The 17,271-nt window shown below is 44.1% G+C and overlaps 1 protein-coding gene across 7 annotated transcripts in view; it reads right to left on the bottom strand.

Moving 5' to 3' along the window:
• Nucleotides 1–17,271, bottom strand: part of MOB2 (MOB kinase activator 2) — a 112,042-nt gene that overhangs the window by 22,018 nt on the left and 72,753 nt on the right. Inside the window, exon 1 of one of the 7 annotated variants that reach the window (XM_040559854.1) lies at nt 16,435–16,514. The exons of 4 other annotated variants lie outside the window; for them this stretch is intronic. In XM_040559854.1, coding sequence (XP_040415788.1) covers nt 16,435–16,499 — 65 coding nt within the window. In that variant the 5' untranslated portion in view covers nt 16,500–16,514. Of the gene's footprint in view, nt 1–7,193; nt 8,016–16,434; nt 16,515–17,271 lie in introns of those variants that run through there. 2 more of the 7 variants (XM_040559855.1, XM_040559857.1) reach the window with 2 other exon arrangements.

Consider the following 17,271-nt stretch of genomic DNA (forward strand, 5'->3'; position numbering starts at 1 on the left):
ATACAGGCTGCGTGATGCAGTCCCCAAACAGTTAATGGGAATACTTGCTCCCAGTCAGTGCTCTCCACAGATAAATCCATTTCAACGTGGTGCAACATGTCAGCTGGCAGCTGAGCACAGTCCCAGAGGCGAGGAACACTGAAGGGCTGTCTTTTTACTTCCGGCAGGACAGGGCAAGTTGTGATTATTGAGGCATAAAACGTGACTTGCATTGGAAGGCTATGTTGACTACTTTGGTTGGGAAGAGTGAAAACAAGTTCTTCCCTCTGTTTTGCTACTTCCTTACATATACAGTTCCACCTTTGAAAACATCATCTCTATGTAATCACGCAGTGGGCAGGATTTCAGCAGCTGAATCCTTCAGATAAACAGCGTTTCACATCTAAAAAACTGTAAAAGGATTTACTAGGCCAGAAGAGCACTAGTGCACCACAGGTGAGAGCATACATAGAAACACAGCTGGCAACCTAACTATTATTTCAAATATCTTAGTCTTTGTGTAGGATCTTAGGTAAACAATACAAAGTCTGTTGATATAGAGCAGGGAAAAAATTATAGGTTGTCTTCAGGATTCACAAGCAATTTTGCATTCCTGCACCCATGAACTTATTTGCAAAGCATTTGTACTGGCACACAGCTGAGAGTTCATTTACCTACAGAGTCATTAGTTATTGAACAGGTTTGGCACAGAAATACCAATGTGAAGAAGCCCCACGTGAAATTCAGATCCACTGTTTGTCAAGCTTGACAAACTCATCTCTTACGTTTGAAGTGAACTACAGCATTTTTATTAGAAAGAACATTTAATTGCTAGAAGTTACCACAGTCATGGTCACTCAATGGTAGCTTTGCAAAAAAAAAAAACAAAAAAACCTATTATTGATTTTTTTTCTTACTATTTTTGCTTTAGATGTAAATTAAAGTTAGTTCAGGGAAATCCCACCTCTCCTCGCATACCTCTGATGAGATTTTGCAATAAAAACAGTATCTTTCAGTCTTAATATGAATTGTCTTATTAAAAAAAAATAATCACAGAAGATACAAACTGTCTCCTCTCACAAGGTAGGAGAGAGTTGAAGGTAAAAGGAATTAAAGCATTATCATAATTGGATAGCTTTCATTAACAAATAATATGTACAAAGCATTCACTAATCTAACCATTAGTTAATTTTTAAACTGCTTTGCAGAAAAATGATGCAATGCTGTCTGTTCAGTTTTGTCATCAATACTATAGTCCTTTCAATAGTTCCTAGAAGATCAAAATTTTGCTTTATGTACAGCAGAGGAAGACTAATCTATTTAAAATATAAACTCTACAGAATTATGGGTCAAAGAAAATTATATTTGAATGAATGATTGAAAAAATAGTAGGGTGGATAATAGTTTAATTACTGGTACAGTTAGATCAACCACTGTTAATTAGCTTATGAGACAGTAGTGATTCCTGACTCTAATTTATTACTTTTCAGGATACTCCAAGGGAGACTGAAAAGCTTCAGAAGAAGCAGTTTTGTGTAGACACATACTGATCCATTAGCAACCAGAAAAAAACACAAGAATATAGATGCATTCAAACTTGTAGCATTACCTTCAAGAGCTTGCTTGCTTATTCTTTTAATTAAACACTGAAAGCACAGGCAAGGAATTGGTTAAGGAAGACTAGTAATTTTCCAAACCAAATATTAGAATTAGATGAACGGTTGTGTGCTGAATTAGTTTTGTTCCCTTGGCTGCACGTGCAAATGGCAAGCAATACCTTTAGCTGCTCACAGGGACTTACAATTAATCACTTCACACAAGCAGAGACTAGTATTTAAGCTTCTTGCTCAAAACACAATGTGAAGTAATGCTTTACAGCAGCTTTTCTAACCCAGCATCACACCTCAAAACAAGGGGTGGTCATGACTAATCCTTTTCAAACAAGGCTGTGTGCTTGCCTGAGAAGCCCCGTTTCAGTTCCTGGCAGCAAGGGGCAGATCACAGTGGTTTCACAGGGATGTAGCCATGCCTACTGGTGCACAGCTGCGTTAGCCATCTCACCGCAAAGAAATGAAAGATGATCTCCTACAAAGGAGGAAGTCTCTCTCAAGAGAGCAGCTAAATATCATCGCTGGATGATCCAGTCTCGACACTTAAATCCCTACTTCAAAAATCAATATGAATCCCTTTCAGAAAGCTTGTAACTCAAGTCAGTTAACAGATACAGTTAGCTCACCTGCTAAATAAGATGTGGAAAAAACCACTCATTTTGATGCATTTGAATGACGTAACAAGACAGGTTTTGCATGTTGAAAAACAACAGAAAAATAAGTATTTCAATTGAGACAATGCAATTTCCCCTCTGTCCCATAAAGATGGTCAAGACCCTATCTTTTCCCTAAGCAGGTCAGTTCTGAAGAAAATAAAAAAAGGCAGTCACGTTGTAACCGAGGACTTTGTATAATGAGGAGTCAGGAAGACCTAGTTCAGCACAAATTTCCTTTCTCCTGTCTTGCCAAATGCATCCTGCTGATTGTCAGCATATGTCCCTGTAAGCCTCTGCTGTTCTGAATCTGGGATACATGGCCACATTGGCCTGAACAGCAAATTTGGGTAAGTGGCTAATGTGAGAGGAGCAACGAAGGACACGTAACATCTTTTCTGGCATTGAGGTTACCATGAAGAAGCCCAAGGTACCTTTCTTCATTAATTCTATCAGCTTTGCATGGCATGATGGGATATTTTTTTTGTGTGTGTATTAAGCTGTTTTAAGAGTTATGTTCTGTCACTACCTGTCTTTCTGAGCACAGCCAGCTGCACTCACTGACAATTCTTTTCTTTTTTTTTTTTTTTTAAATTAAAAGGAATTAGAGACATCTACAATGTTCCTTTCACCCGGGGAGCATCTGCTATAACCAATCCCCGTCGTCTCCTACACTTCTGTTATTGAAACAAGTATAGAAGCACTAAACAGAAATGAACTTGGAAAATAAACATTTTCAGACAAGTTCAAACAGCCTAGCTTCAGTGTTAATAGGCTCCACTAACTTATACTAGCTCTGGAGACACCTTAGAGGGTTATTTCAACACACAGAGGAATTTCAGCAGCCATCTCCCTCTGGCTATCTGTTCACCGGATGTAGAACACACAACCAAAATACAGCTCGATGTTGTAAAATACCTCTGAATGAACAAAGACTGGCTTCTTCATTAAGCTAGTACACTGTACATGGCTTACCAAGCTTCATAAACACACCGGGATTGTGACACTCCTGCAGTAAACACCAGTGACAATGATTCCAAAGAAATGGAGGAGTGCCTGGCTCACAGGTTTAATGAGACACAGCCTCCTCCCAGGACACAGCTTCAAGTCCCAAACTCCAGAAGGAGATGAGGCTGTTACATGCCTTCTATAGAGGTACCTACGGCTTGTAGTGGGGCAGATTTTCAAGCACAACATCACGAATTTCGCAGCAACTTCGCTACCTGTGCATGGCGCTGAGGGACAGGCCCTCTGAAGGGCCTGGTGAGGCCGCGGGGCCTACCTTCATCAGGACCTGCTCTGTCACCATGACAGGACACTTGGGTCAAAGAACCATCTCCAAAAGCCCGTCTGTGCTTTCCTGTACACAGCAGAGCTGCCACAAGGCCCCTAGTGCCTAGCCACGCTTTGCTAGAGCACGAGATGCTCTTTTGCCCTTTCTGAGCCGCTCAGCGCGAGCCCAGTGGCTGCCACTGACAGGAAGCCATCTCCTGCTACAGAAATATTCGGTGAGGCACAGCAAGTCAGTTTCTGATGTCAGTTGCCCTGAACCATAAACATTTTGAACTATTTTGGTACAATGGAAAGTTGTGGGAGGGAGAAAGGACAAGAACAGGATAAAAATAGCTGATGTGGTTCTGAATAGTTTTGCCTGTGAGCCCCTTCCCTGCACGCTGCCTTCCCCTCCCTCTCTACTCCCTACCCTGCTCAGATTTGTGCATTAATCAGATTAATAACACTAAACATGGCCCTCACTAATTACTTGTTAATAGTGTAGGCCAGACTAAACTGTTGGAAGACATTTCAACCTAAAAAAGGATAAAACAGGATTTATTTTTTAAATATTTGCCTCAGCCCTGCCGATACACCTAAGTGTCACTGACAACCAGCCGCAGCTGTCCTGGGCCATGCAAGCCAGTGGAAAAGAGGCAGCCACAGCAAACCCGCTCTGTTTCTGTCCACATGTGTCCTGTTTCGTGAACATGCTTAACACTTAGTTTTTTTGTTTGTTTGTTTAATTTCAAAGTGCTGGATGTAACAACAGACAGCACCATCCAGGATACCAACACAAACATGTCCACTTATCTGTGATAGAAGCAATCTTACCACACTACCACTGAAGACAAATTCTTGAAAAGTGACTGTAAAAATTCCACTTAATTAGTGCTGCCCACAATAGGCACATCTACACAGGAAGGGTGCCTTGATTCTGGTTTGGTTTCCCAATCAATCCCTGCACATTGCTCTAAGAAGGGAAGCTCTCTCGTGAGAAGGAGTTTAAGTTACCTATTCCCACACTCGTCCTGGACTATGTATACATGTAAAATGTACTGTACTTCATCAGAAGTCACTAGACCATGACATCACAACTCTGCAGCCCTCATCATTGCTCTTCCATGACACCGTATCACCGACTGTTAGTCAGCTATCCCACAGGGACTAGGTTCCACTGGAAGCTTAAAGGGATGAGCACTGACAATGAAGCTGCACGGTGAGTATTTTCTGAAAATCATTCGTGCAGGACCTGCAGTGCCACAGCACAAACGCTGAAGTTCTGAGCTGCACTTGAGCATCTGAACCAGGACCCAAGCTCAGACATGGGCAGTGAAAACCATGTCCACATGTCACAAGCACACAGGTCTGAGGAGTTGAGTGCACACAGCCAGGGACGAAAAAGGGAAGATTTCCCACATAGCTGAATTTTGAGTTTTCCTTCCACTTCTGCTGTTCGAAGCCAGTAAAAAGCACACCACTGCAAGGAAGCTAACAATAATCAGCCACTTCACAAAAAGCTGGAACAATTAGTTTTTTAAAATAGAATAATATTCTTTTTTTTTTTTTCATTGTTCTTTTTCACTTTACCCCTTCCGCCTCTCTAGAACCACCAACTTGCAGAAAACAAAAAACAGAACAATTGCATCCATTTTGTCATGTTTTTTCTTCCTCCCCAACCATAGGGTGAATAATTACATATAATTCATTACAGGAGAGGGAAAAAATGAGATCAACATATTTCAAAAACATCTGAAGTGAAACGAAAGCCCTAATTAAGCACTGGGCTGAGGAACACACACAACTTCATCTCAGCTATGCTATTAATTTAAAAGGGGAGATGACACTTTTCTAATGGTATTTTAATTTCTTTAAATCATTAGAAGCGTGTAGTCTCGGTCCCATCCCTTAAAAGTTAAATACAGTTTTCTAGCCCATGTGATGAAAGATACTAACATCTCCAGAGTTCTTCATAGTTGAATCACTAATAATTTAAAAGAGTATTAAACCTAACAGTAGCTTTCATAAAAAATTAATTAGAAAGGCTGAGAGCACATCTGTTGCTTTTGTTACATTTTTTGCCCTTTCTGGTTCAGTCGTCTTTCCCCACACTCTTTTCAACACTTCCCAGGTGCTCAAGTCTGCTGCTGCTTCTCGTGAATCCCTTTGTTTCCCTCCTTGCTTCCTCCCAGTGCCAATTTCTCCTTTGGCAACTGTTACTCCCTGTGTGCGACACATGCATGATTTGGCATCAGCAGCTAGGAGGGCCTGGACCTACACCACCAGCTAGTGAAAGCAACAGGGATGTCGAACGTTTCCAGAGAACTTACTTACAGGCACACACAACTCAATTACTGTGCAATGGGTTTGCCATGGAGGAAAGTCATCCTGGCTAAGCATCTCACTGGAACAAGTGAGCTTTATAAGTCACAACCATTAAACCCCTAAAGAGACAGAAATATAGGACAAGTTAGGGAAAAAGACAGGCACTCTATCCCTTGTCCACTGTGAAGTTCTACAAGTGCTTGGTGGCCTGTGGAGGAGGGGCAAGGAGTGGTGAAGGTTCACGGTTTCACCCATGAAACAAGACTAAAATACAGGCTATGCACAAGCAAGATGCCCTTTAACATCATCCCCAAGCCACCCGAAGCCCTGATCAACAGAAGAAAAATCGCTTCATCCAAAGTTTAGCATTCATTCACCGTCTGCATAGACTACAAGAGACTCAGTGCTCCAGGAGGGCAGGCTTAGAAGCAGTACTTGATACACGTTATCCTTCACTTACTCTGGAGTAGACGGTCAGCCACTACATTAAGTGCAAGATTAATCTGACTTCACGGCTACAACATCCACACCAACAAGTGCACACTACTCACACTCTACCAGGCTGGCAATGCAGCTCTGCATTCAGCCACGTCTTCAAGCTCCCTGCTTTTCTCTACCAGAAACAAAGTGCACAAAGCTCAGCTGTGGATGTCTGCCTTCAGAGAAATCCCTCCACAGCTTTCCTGAGCCAGGTCCCACTTGTTTTCTTTTACCATCTCTAGGCTCCCCCTTTCTTAAGCACCTGACTTCTGCAATAAGGAAGCTTTGATTAGACTCAGTATTTACCTGGGCTCCTAGCCAGTACCTGCACTCTTATGCTGTCTGAGCTCTTTGCAAAATATGATGAGTTTTTATTTTACAGAACAAAAACTAAAGAAAAGCAAAATTAAGCAATACACACGAGGTCAGATGAGGCAGCTGAAGTATATTCTAGAAGAAAAATAAGAGAAACAGTCTGGCATCTAAAGTAAGTTTTTGTGAGTTCACATTTCTAACTCTAGAGAACTCCCTAAATGGAGATAATCCAGAATGAAAAGACATGAAAGTAAACAATACTCCAAAATACTAATCACTACCATCTAGTAACAGCTTCAGCAAGACGAAGGTTTGCTATTAATTCCCGAGGCCAAAATATGTCACGTACAACAGCAACTTTTTCCTGCTTTCACAAGTTTTATAGCATACATAGAAAAGAAACCTTGGGGGAAAAAAGCAAATAAATTCAGCACAATTTCTGCATGTACTCCAGTTGGAGGAGACAGGAAGAGCTTTTGTTATACATTTGAAAAAATGCACACTGAACAAATCAAAGCGATGTTTCCCTGCTAAGCCGCAGGAAGTTACCTATACTTACAGATAGACGGCCACGGATGCTGAACAAAAGGTTTGGCACCACTTCCCTGCAGAGGCACCCATCTATTTACATCTGGGAGCGATGCCAGCAGAGCAGCTACCAAAAACTTCAAAAGGTTCATGGCATGAATAGCAAGCTGCTGGCCAAGGGGTTTTATGATATGGCCAGCTGCGTAACACCGTATTGAATGGTGCCACCCCCCAAAAAAAAAATACATAAAGGAGGGATGTTAAACTCGTTAAAAGCTGAGAAAGAAACCTGAATTCCTTAAAGTGATGTTTTCTACAGGGAAAGAAGCGCGAGTTACGTCAGGAGCAGCTCCGAGCGGCTCTCGCCCAGCCGCCTTGAGATGAGGATGGTGCCCTCCTCCTCTCGGCCTCAATAACCGGCTCCCCTACTCTTTTGGGGCAAGGAGAGCTGCGAGCCCCAGGGGAAGGGCTAGTGCTCCTGCTGACAAACATTTAGCAGCAGGGAACGGGGACGACCAAAATCAAGCCGGGGCAGGGACGAGGCTCCCTGGGGTCGCGGCGCTGCATTCCCCGGCCAGCCCTGAGCCACAGGGAAGCAGCAGGACGGGCTCCGGCCCCCCCGGCCCCCAGCTCCGGCTCTCCCCAGCCCTCTCCTTACCGCAGCACCTTGCCCACCGCCTGCAGGACCATCTTGCAGCTCAGCCCGGCCTTGGGGCTCGGGGCTCGGACGGGCCGTTCGCCGGGGAGGCTACAGTGATCCCCGACCATGGTCCGGCGGCGGGGCACGGCACGGCACGGCTCGGCTCGGCTCGGCTCGGCTCGGCCTCTCCGCCGCTCTCCGCCCCGGGCCCGGCCCGGCCCGGCCCCCGCCCAGGAGCCGCCAATGGGCGGCCGGGGGCGGGCGGCACCGCGGCTCCTCCGCCCGGCCCGGCCTGGCCCAGCCCGGGGCTGAGGGGGCGGCGGTGGGGCGGAAGGGACCGGCCGCCCGCCTGGCTCGGCTCCACGCCGGCCGAAGGGGCTCGAGAGCGGGCGGGGAGCCCCGCTGTAGGGGGATCAGCTGCGGAGGGGTCTAAGTGCAGCCAGCACGAGGCACCTGGCTGTGAAGGTCGGGGGTGAGAGGCAGGTGCTTGGTGCCAGCCCGTGAGGAAGCGGGGTCCCCGAACTCGAGGTCTGTCACCACACAACATTGCCTTCGCACCACGAAACCGCCTCACCTGCAGGCACAAAGACTCGAAGGGTGCCACGCGGCCAGCTCCTCGGCCACGCCACCCAGCACAGACTTTTCTAGAAGGCAGCTGTGCCCACTGCTGGCCAACGCAGCATTTAGAGCCAAATTGTGACAAAAACACAACAGACGTGGTGTGATGCCGCCTAGAACAAGAAGCCCTGAGGGTGCTGCTCATTCTGACATGCCCAAGACCAACCTGGGATGTCTTGGCGAACACGCCATGGCTTTGCCACTCTGTGTACACCCACAACACCAGCTGCACGGGACAGCACTGTTCCCCAAGGGAACACGGCCAAGCTCTCCTGTCCGTGTGCTAAACTGGCACCTCCATAAACAGAAGGCTGAGAGTCCTCTCTGTTAAACCCAGCACAAACACCACCACTACCACTGCCAGCACCTCCCTCACTCGCTGAGGGCAGACAGGAGTGTGGCTGCTCTGCACAAACCCAAGAAACTACAGCCACATGATGCAACTTGGAGAAATATGTGCTACTCTGTCCCAAAGCACCCACGCAGGCAGCAGTATTTCTCATTGACGTGCTGCTGTCTGCAAGTCACACGGCCAGGCCTCCACACCTCCCTGTGAAGCAGGAGGTATTTTTATTCCCACCCTCCAAGTAACCCATTTAAGACGGGGTCCTAATGACTTCACTGATAGCACACAGGAAGCCCGCAGCTGAACGGAGAACAGAGCTCAGCTTTCCAACTCTGCAGTCCTGTGCCTTGTACAGAAGATTACCCAATCTCCAAAAAATCCAGTGCCCACTCAGGCTTCTCCCCCAGTAACACCGACTTGTCACGGCCCCACTGTTGGGCAGCAGTCCTGGCAAACCCAGGAAGGACACCTGCCAAGAGGGAAGTTGCCCTCTTTCTGTTTGTTCACCAGTGAGATCTGCACAGAGAGAATTTTGTTTGTTAAAAAAACACCCTAAAAACAACAAGCCTGGGACATAAAGCAGCTTAAGTTCTAATGAAATTCTGTCTATCCAAAGTAAATTCACGAAAAATCCAGGGGTCAAACCAAAATAAACACAGCTCTGCGGTGTACGGTTGTTAGGAAAGCTGGCCTCCCTGTGACTCTGAGGGCTGCACATCTCTCCAAAAACGGAGCTTCAATGACCTCGCATGGGGGCCCAAGTTTAGGGACTGATGCTTTGCCATCGGGACCAATAGATTGGCTGAAAGTAAGTTTTTAAAGCTGTTAATCTTGTCACTTTGACCTAGATAAGTGACCCACTTCTCTGCTCTGTTAGCTCCTGCATCAAGCCAACACTTACTTTGCTCTGCTCACCAGTACAGCGCCGCTGCACCCATTCTATAGTCCTTCCTCCACCTCTCAGGATCCCTCCTTTCAAGCAGCAGCCCCTTTTGGGATCAACTGCATGCTGCTTCACCTGCATCACTAGATTTTATGCAAGTTGTGGGACAATTCAGTATCTCAAAGTCAACTTTAAGTGCTCCAAAACAATAAAACTGAAACAAGTTTATTATAGGAAGCACAACTTAAGCACGTATGCTTTATTTATAGGGCATCAACACACAGTAATTTAAAACACGTGCAGTGTGGATTCTCACATTTTAAAAGGATTTAGAGCATATGTGCAGACACAGACGGGTTTACTTGAAAGCTGCTGCAGCCAGAAAGAGGAGTACTCTATCTAAAAGCAATGCATTTATTTGAACACAACCACTGGTATGATCTCCATGCATGCATATTCTGAAGGGAGCATATCTGCATTTCCTCAAGGGTGTGTCTTAGAGCTACCCGATAGTCAGGCTATTTACAGCTATCACTAGCTTCTTTCTCACTTGCTTCCTCAACACCCCTGCACATAGCGACTGCTGGGTCCAACCTTAGAAACAAGTGGGTTTCAACAGCAGCAAAGTGCTTCTTACACATCCTTGCTGGGCTTGAAAGATCATGGGGCCACGTACTGAAGTCATCAAGGAAACCCTACTGCAAGTACCTGTGAGTGGACCTGCAGCTGCTTTAGCTGCAGCAGAATAGCACCATCACCACCCACCCTGGGGAATCAATGGCACAACGCAATTTGGTAGGAAGAGCAGACCCCATTCCCCACCATTTACACAATACATACGCTTATTGCACACGCCTGGAAAGTATTCTACACCAATCCTAACACTATAAGGACAGGATAGAGAGAAAAAGCTTTGTGGTCAATGCCACTCAAACTTCTTGTTAAAGCTTAAACCAAGTCAAGGAATGGTATTTAGAAATTTTATGAATAATGCTTTGTATATATAACGATTTTATAAGCAGCTGTTGCACAATTATATATTTATTTGCCTCTTTTAGGCTTCCATAAAAATTAAGTGTAAAGCAGCCACCGCAGGGCCGCGTGCTAGCATCCAGAGGTTTGGCAAAGAAAGCAAGTTGTATCAACCCAGACAAGCAAACAATGTCAGGGGCAAAAAAAATCGCAGCCATTATTTTGATTAAAGTACTCAGCATCTACATGTAAGAAATGAGGCCTTGTAACATCAGACTGTAAAGTTCTGTTTTAAATTAAACCGCAATTTATTGTGTATCCCTGCCTGACATACAACATTTCAGTTTTGCTAGCTAATTAGCCTTCTGTTCAACTTCAGTGCCCCTGCCACTACCTGGCCAAGCACCCTTTCCACTTACCTCACAGTGCATCCCCAGTCCTCTGGAACCACTCAATATTAGCCATGAAAACACTTTATCCTCCAGCTAAGCAATATTTAAACCACGATCACATCTGCTCTCCATTCTGCAATCCTCCCACAGCAGCAAAGATGGCACAAGCAGCTCTGCTCTGTATAGGCGGCAAAGACACGGATTTTTGGACAGAAGACAGACTGAAATCAGTCGACTCAGTTTCAAAAAGTGGTTTGGAGGTGGTCATAGCAGAGGGGAAAATAAAAAGATTTCAAGGGTATGCCTTCAGCTCCACTCTTGAGATGATAGCATGAGAAATTGCTCTTCCGGACCACACAGAGTGCTGTGATAAAAGCCTTATCAGCAATGACGACACACGTGTCAGAAAGTTCGTGCATAAAAGAGTGAGCTTAAGAGAAGCACATTTATAAGCGACAAGATGCCTACATCTGGTGCTTTATTGAAAGTTCTGGTAACATGACAGGTCAGTGACCATCATCCTGCAAAAAAAAACCTTCGGCCTCATCAGTGCTGTAGGTTTTTTCCAGCAACAGGCGGAGAAGAAAAATGGTACACGATATTCTCACCTTATCGATAACCTAAGAAACAAGCAGTCAGTCACAGCAAGAACACCAAATACCTCAAAGTATCAGTAAAGCTTCACCAGGAACTCCTACAAGTTTATATGATGGCATTTTGGAAAGGATGCACAAAATGAGAAGAATGGAGGGTTCGGATCAACAGAAGTATGACTCTATTAAAAAGAGAGAGAAGAAAAAGGAAAGTAAATGCTGCTGTATGCACCAAACAGAGAAATCGTGATCCCAAAGGTATTGTATTTCTGGCATGTGTAGGCACATCTATTGTTCTGAAATCCCCTCAAATGTCAAGTTAACCCAGGTTCATCAAGAAGTGTACAAAGATGAGATGTGAAGAACATGAAAGTGTTGAAGGAAGCAGCATTAATAGCAGCTCAGCAGGAGATATTAAACTCTGCCTGCACTGAACAAGTACCCAAGAGCTATGAAGCGAGGATGCTTGCACTCAGACTCCCCACTGAAGTGATGTGAAATAGAGGGCAGAGCGGATTTTTATCACCTGCAGTCCAGTCAGCCCTCCTGAGTTAGCCTGCCCCAAGTGACAGAGGCCACTCTGCAAAACCTGCAGTCAGGACACTAGTTTCCTGAGCAGCTCTTCCAGGCACGTCTGTAGCAAGGGGACTCCGAGTCAGTGAATTGTCATGGAGCTGGGGACACGCAGCAAGTTCAGGCCTTAGCATGGAGCATCGCTGAACACTTAGCACTGCTATAACAATAATTTGTTTTAAAAAGTGAATAACCCAAACCCTGCGCAAGTCCCAAGATTACTGCATTCTGCTTAAAGTTTCCCTGCTTTCAACAGAAAGTGTTCTTTGCTTTCTGTGCTGAGCTGAGGTACCCCACTGCACAGCACCCCATTTCAGGGACAGATGAGGCAGCCCCTACACCTTTGTTAAGCAGTTCATTCCAAAACAGCAAACACCGCAATGATGGGGCCTCACGAGGCAGAGCTTTCCTCTTACTAGTTTGCAAAGCAGTATGCTTGGCATGACTCAATAGAGGAACAATAAGCTGGAAAATACTTGCAAATTGGCAGCTCAAACCTTGCAAAACTGTCTTCCAAAGAGATGAAATTTGCTAGGCAAAAGCCTAGCGATAGCTCCAGGTGACACTGAGGCTCAAGGAACAGGGCAAAGTCTGTATCTGAGGATGAAAACCTTTTCTTTCAGAGGGGAAGGAGGAGAGAAGAAAACACAAAAAAGTGGAGATATGCCACTGGAGCTGGGAAGCTAATGCATTTATCATTACGAGTGCCCAAAAAGATGCTTTTTGACACGCACAACTCGCAGAGTCAGAGGCAAAAATCGTGTCAAACAGAGTACCTGCAGGCAGGCTTCATGGGGGGCTCACAGCACACTGTAAAGCATGAGATGCTCAAGTTATGCCACAGTAGCCACTGTTGCTTCCTTATAATAGATAAGAAGTGAGAATTTCATCCTGGATTTTACTCTTCCTTCTATTTTCTTTCCCTGATTTTGAAGTTTGAATAGGCTGTACTCCAGGGAAGCATTAGCGCAATATGCATTTGATACAGCAAAGCTAAAATGAAAGACTCCTGTTCTTCTCCTTCCCTCCCCCAGATATGCTGGACCTCCAGCTTCATATAAAGAGGCAAAACTTCTAAAACTTGGCTAACAAATTCTCCCTGGGGATTGTTTAACATATTCAGACCTACTTGCTACACATACACAGAAGTCTCCCTGTAAGTGTTACAACACAACTACTGTTTTCACGGACTTACGTAAATATGGCATGGAAAACAAAACCCTAATTGCAAATTGGCACGAAACTCTAGACTAAGGAGTAAAAGTTGCAATCAGCACAGGAAAGGAGGCTATCTGTGTGAGCATGGTTATTGGTCAGGACTATCTGTGCTTGGGTGGGAAAGGCATAGAAGGAAAAAGGGGAGATGCTGGGAGTGAAATTGCAAAGTTTTCCCAGACAGACGGAGAGCCGCAAAGGAAATACAAGTTTCTCTCCATCTTGGTGCTAAGAATGGCCTCTTTTCAGCACAGCAAATGATTTTATCTGGTAATGTCACATTTAGATGACAGCATAGGGGGAAAAACAATTCAGGAAATAAGCGTGAAATTTATTCTAGGAGGTTTTTCTCCAGGCATGCATTATAAAATATGAAGCACACAGCCTACATTATGTAAGATTAAACACGGGAAACTATTCATTGTAATTCCTGGCACTTACAAAATAATCCCTTAGCTACTACTTCTAAAGAGCCGGGCCACAAAACCCAGAAGTCACCAAACTGACTTGGTTCACACCCACACCAGCGCACGTTTGCGTTCCACATACGATTCAAGACACACAAACACTGCAATTGGATTTCCTAACACCCAGCACAGACCAGAGCCACGGGAGGCCGGCAACAGCTTCTGGCACACAAACCACACCGTGAACCGCCCGACTTAAAACCTGAAATAGTTCAGATTTAGAAAACAAATGAAAGCTTTCCAGCAGCAGCCCAGCTGTGCAAGTGCTGCTGGCGTTGCTCAGCCCCGAGGAGAGGCTGCTTCCCAGCTTCGAAGCCGGACCTGTTGGGTTGGTGTGTGTGCACCCACGTGCCTCCTGGATGGACACAGGGCTGCTGTAATGAGTAGCTCAGCACAGACTCACCTCTGCTGAAGTGACAAGGCTGCATTTCAAACAATCTGGAGAGCAGAGGCAGGGACATTCTTCCCTTTGAGGATTCAAACCGAACGGATTGCTGATTAAGCTTTTTCAGACACTCAGAAAAGTTATCAGCTCTTTCTTGGCATGCAAAAAGAGAGATTTGTAAGTTCTCTGGAAAAAAAAAATGAAGCTTTACAGGGCAACTCTTGATGCTTCATTACAGTCAAGGTGCTGCACACAAGATGTGCTCACACAGTGCTCTGGGATCTTGGCTGTGCCCGCCAGGTCTGCCTGCCCGAGAGCTCCCCTGTACCTGCAAAGTCCACCTACAGAGGCGTGGCCACACCATGCTGCCTAGCCGAGATAACCTGCCCGTAATTTTTGTAAAGCTTGTTACAAAAATAGAGTCAGTTTTCATGCTTTTACTTTCTGATCAATTGGCTTAAGTGCATTCACTTACCCATTTGATCTGAACCTCACACTCGGCAGGTATAAAACCTCAAGCACTTTACGAAACCCCATGTGATCTGATGACCTTGCGATCAAGCCCCTCATAGAAATTCAGGACAGGTCTGGACAAGAAGCAGTGGGATAGCACACTAAGATTAGCTTTTTTTTTTTTTTTTCTTCTTCCCCCGCCCAATGTTGAAGCACAGCACTACCACATGCTGGAAGCTCACTGGTTCAATGCGGAACTGGTGGATTAAAAATGGTACACATAGGATTGTCGCTTTTGTATCACATTTGTTGGTTTTGAACAACATTTCTCCAAAATCAAGTCAAGCTAGCCACTGAGCAAAATCATGCTGGTAGTAAAAGAAAGAACGTCCAAAAAAATAAAATATAAGGAAAGTAATCATTTCTCCACCCAAAAATAATAAAGCACTCAATTACTTGAATTACTGCAAACTATCAGAAGTATCCTTTTCTGGATCAGAATATTTGAAAGTAATCTAAAAAGAAAAAAAATCCTCCTGGAAACTTACAGAGGTCACAAAAAGGTCTACTTATGACAGATTGCCTTCTGAATTATGGCTGAATTATCACAGAGGACACATTATTAGGACACATTTTATTATGGTGGCATGTGCTTGCACTGCTGTAAACCTTGGTTAAGAGGTAAGCATGGATTATATCGAGAAAGAAACACCATAAAATAAAGGAAGCTCCTATGAACCCAAATTTCATCTGATCAAGGAAAAAGAAGAGAAATGATAGAACACGCATCAGATGACCCCCGAATTTCAAAATTATATTAAGCCAAGCATGGAGAGGAAAAAAAAAGTGGGCTTAAAAATAACACCATTAAGCACAGATGAATTCTTTAACAGCTGTGCTGTATATAAAGCTGTGCAGTCTTGCCCAAAAATCTTCAATTTGCCTACAATTTGTTCTATAGCTAGATTTACACCTTTTTCCCCTCACAATCCCTTACAGCTCTTGAATTGATGTTTATTTACTAGGAAGCAAAGGAAAGCAATGGCTGACAGAAGAGCTTGGCTGTTCTGGTTAGACAAGATTGTCATTTGTCATGTTTTAGTAATGCAATAAGAAAATGAGCCGTGCCTGCTCTCAGGAGCAGAAGGTACATTTAAGGAGCAAGAAGGTACAAGAAGGAGCATTTAAGGTACAGGACCAAAGTTAAGGACAGTAAACTACTGTGTATCCCAAGACTATTCTGTATGAACTTCACTAAATCTGTCTCCACCCCAGTTCCACTGCCCCACCCCACAAAAAAAGAAATTACTATAAACTACTTGTTGGATGCCTCATTTTACATACGTTATCTAAACACTTGCTTTCAGGACTTTGTTCCTAAGTACAGAGACTAGGATAAATGAGTGATAATGTCAAATACAATGATTCCTACTTCACTACAGAGAAATAGCATTACCACAAACGTGGCAAAGCCACTTTTTTTTAAATGTTTGATGAAAAATGCTTTATGACTAGGAAAAGGCCCTCAAATAGAAGCATTACTGTTACGATACACGGGCAGGCAAGCGACCAGAGAGAGAGAAACACTTTGCAATAACAGAAGAGGGGAAGGAGAACTCCAGAGGAATTAGTGGATATTTGAGAAGCCCAAGGTGGGAGTGAAAGCATGAGTCTCTCTCTAAAGCACAGATAAATGAACACAGATAAAGTTTGACATGCAAGTGATACACATTACCTGAAGTATTTCAGTACTTTTGTAGGTCTCTTATTAGGGAGGTGAAAGCAAATAAATATATTCATCCTGCACCTTGAGCTACTTCTGCATTTTGAAGGTGCGTTATACGCACCTGACAAACGCTCCAGTACAGTATGTGAACCTTTCTCTTTTGACATTCTGTTCTAGAAAATATTGGAAACTAAGGAAAATACATTGTGTTCCACTATGCAAATAGCAACTTCCCTGTGTAATTATAGTACATCTTGCTGAGAATTGCATCATGACTAGGATGCAACTAAGAGGACAAACATTTAACCACTATTCTTAGTTTGGTACAAAATTTTTCCCACGTTACATAAACACGTACACACCCGCATATGGGCAGCACCATCAGTCTCCTCATTGTTTTTCACTTTAGAAAAGGAACAGTTATCTTTCATTTCAATAGCTTTATTTTTGCTAGTGCTTTAAAACAGGTAGTAACTTTTCTGATTAGCTTCTTGCACGATTATTCTTCCCTTATCTTTACCATCATTGCCTTAACTTTCCAGAAGGTGAGACTATAAAACAGGAATAAAAAACAGGCATCAATTCCAAAATATCCTTAAAACTTCAGGAAAATAATTCACTTCTAAATGTGTATTCATAAGAGGGGACTGTCCAGGAATTTATCCTGTTTTCATAAAATGGATAGCTGCACACCTGACAAAGGAAGAAACAGGATGTATTTCCAGTTTACACAAGTTCCCCAGAAGCACCGGGAACAAAATGTAGCAGATTTCTGAAGATACCATCTAAACTTTGCAAGCTTTTCCAGACTTCAGCCAGAAGTATGAAACACGCAAAGTTCTTCTG

Source organism: Cygnus olor, chromosome 5 (assembly GCF_009769625.2).
Source record: "Cygnus olor isolate bCygOlo1 chromosome 5, bCygOlo1.pri.v2, whole genome shotgun sequence".
In the NCBI taxonomy this organism is placed as follows: domain Eukaryota; kingdom Metazoa; phylum Chordata; class Aves; order Anseriformes; family Anatidae; genus Cygnus; species Cygnus olor.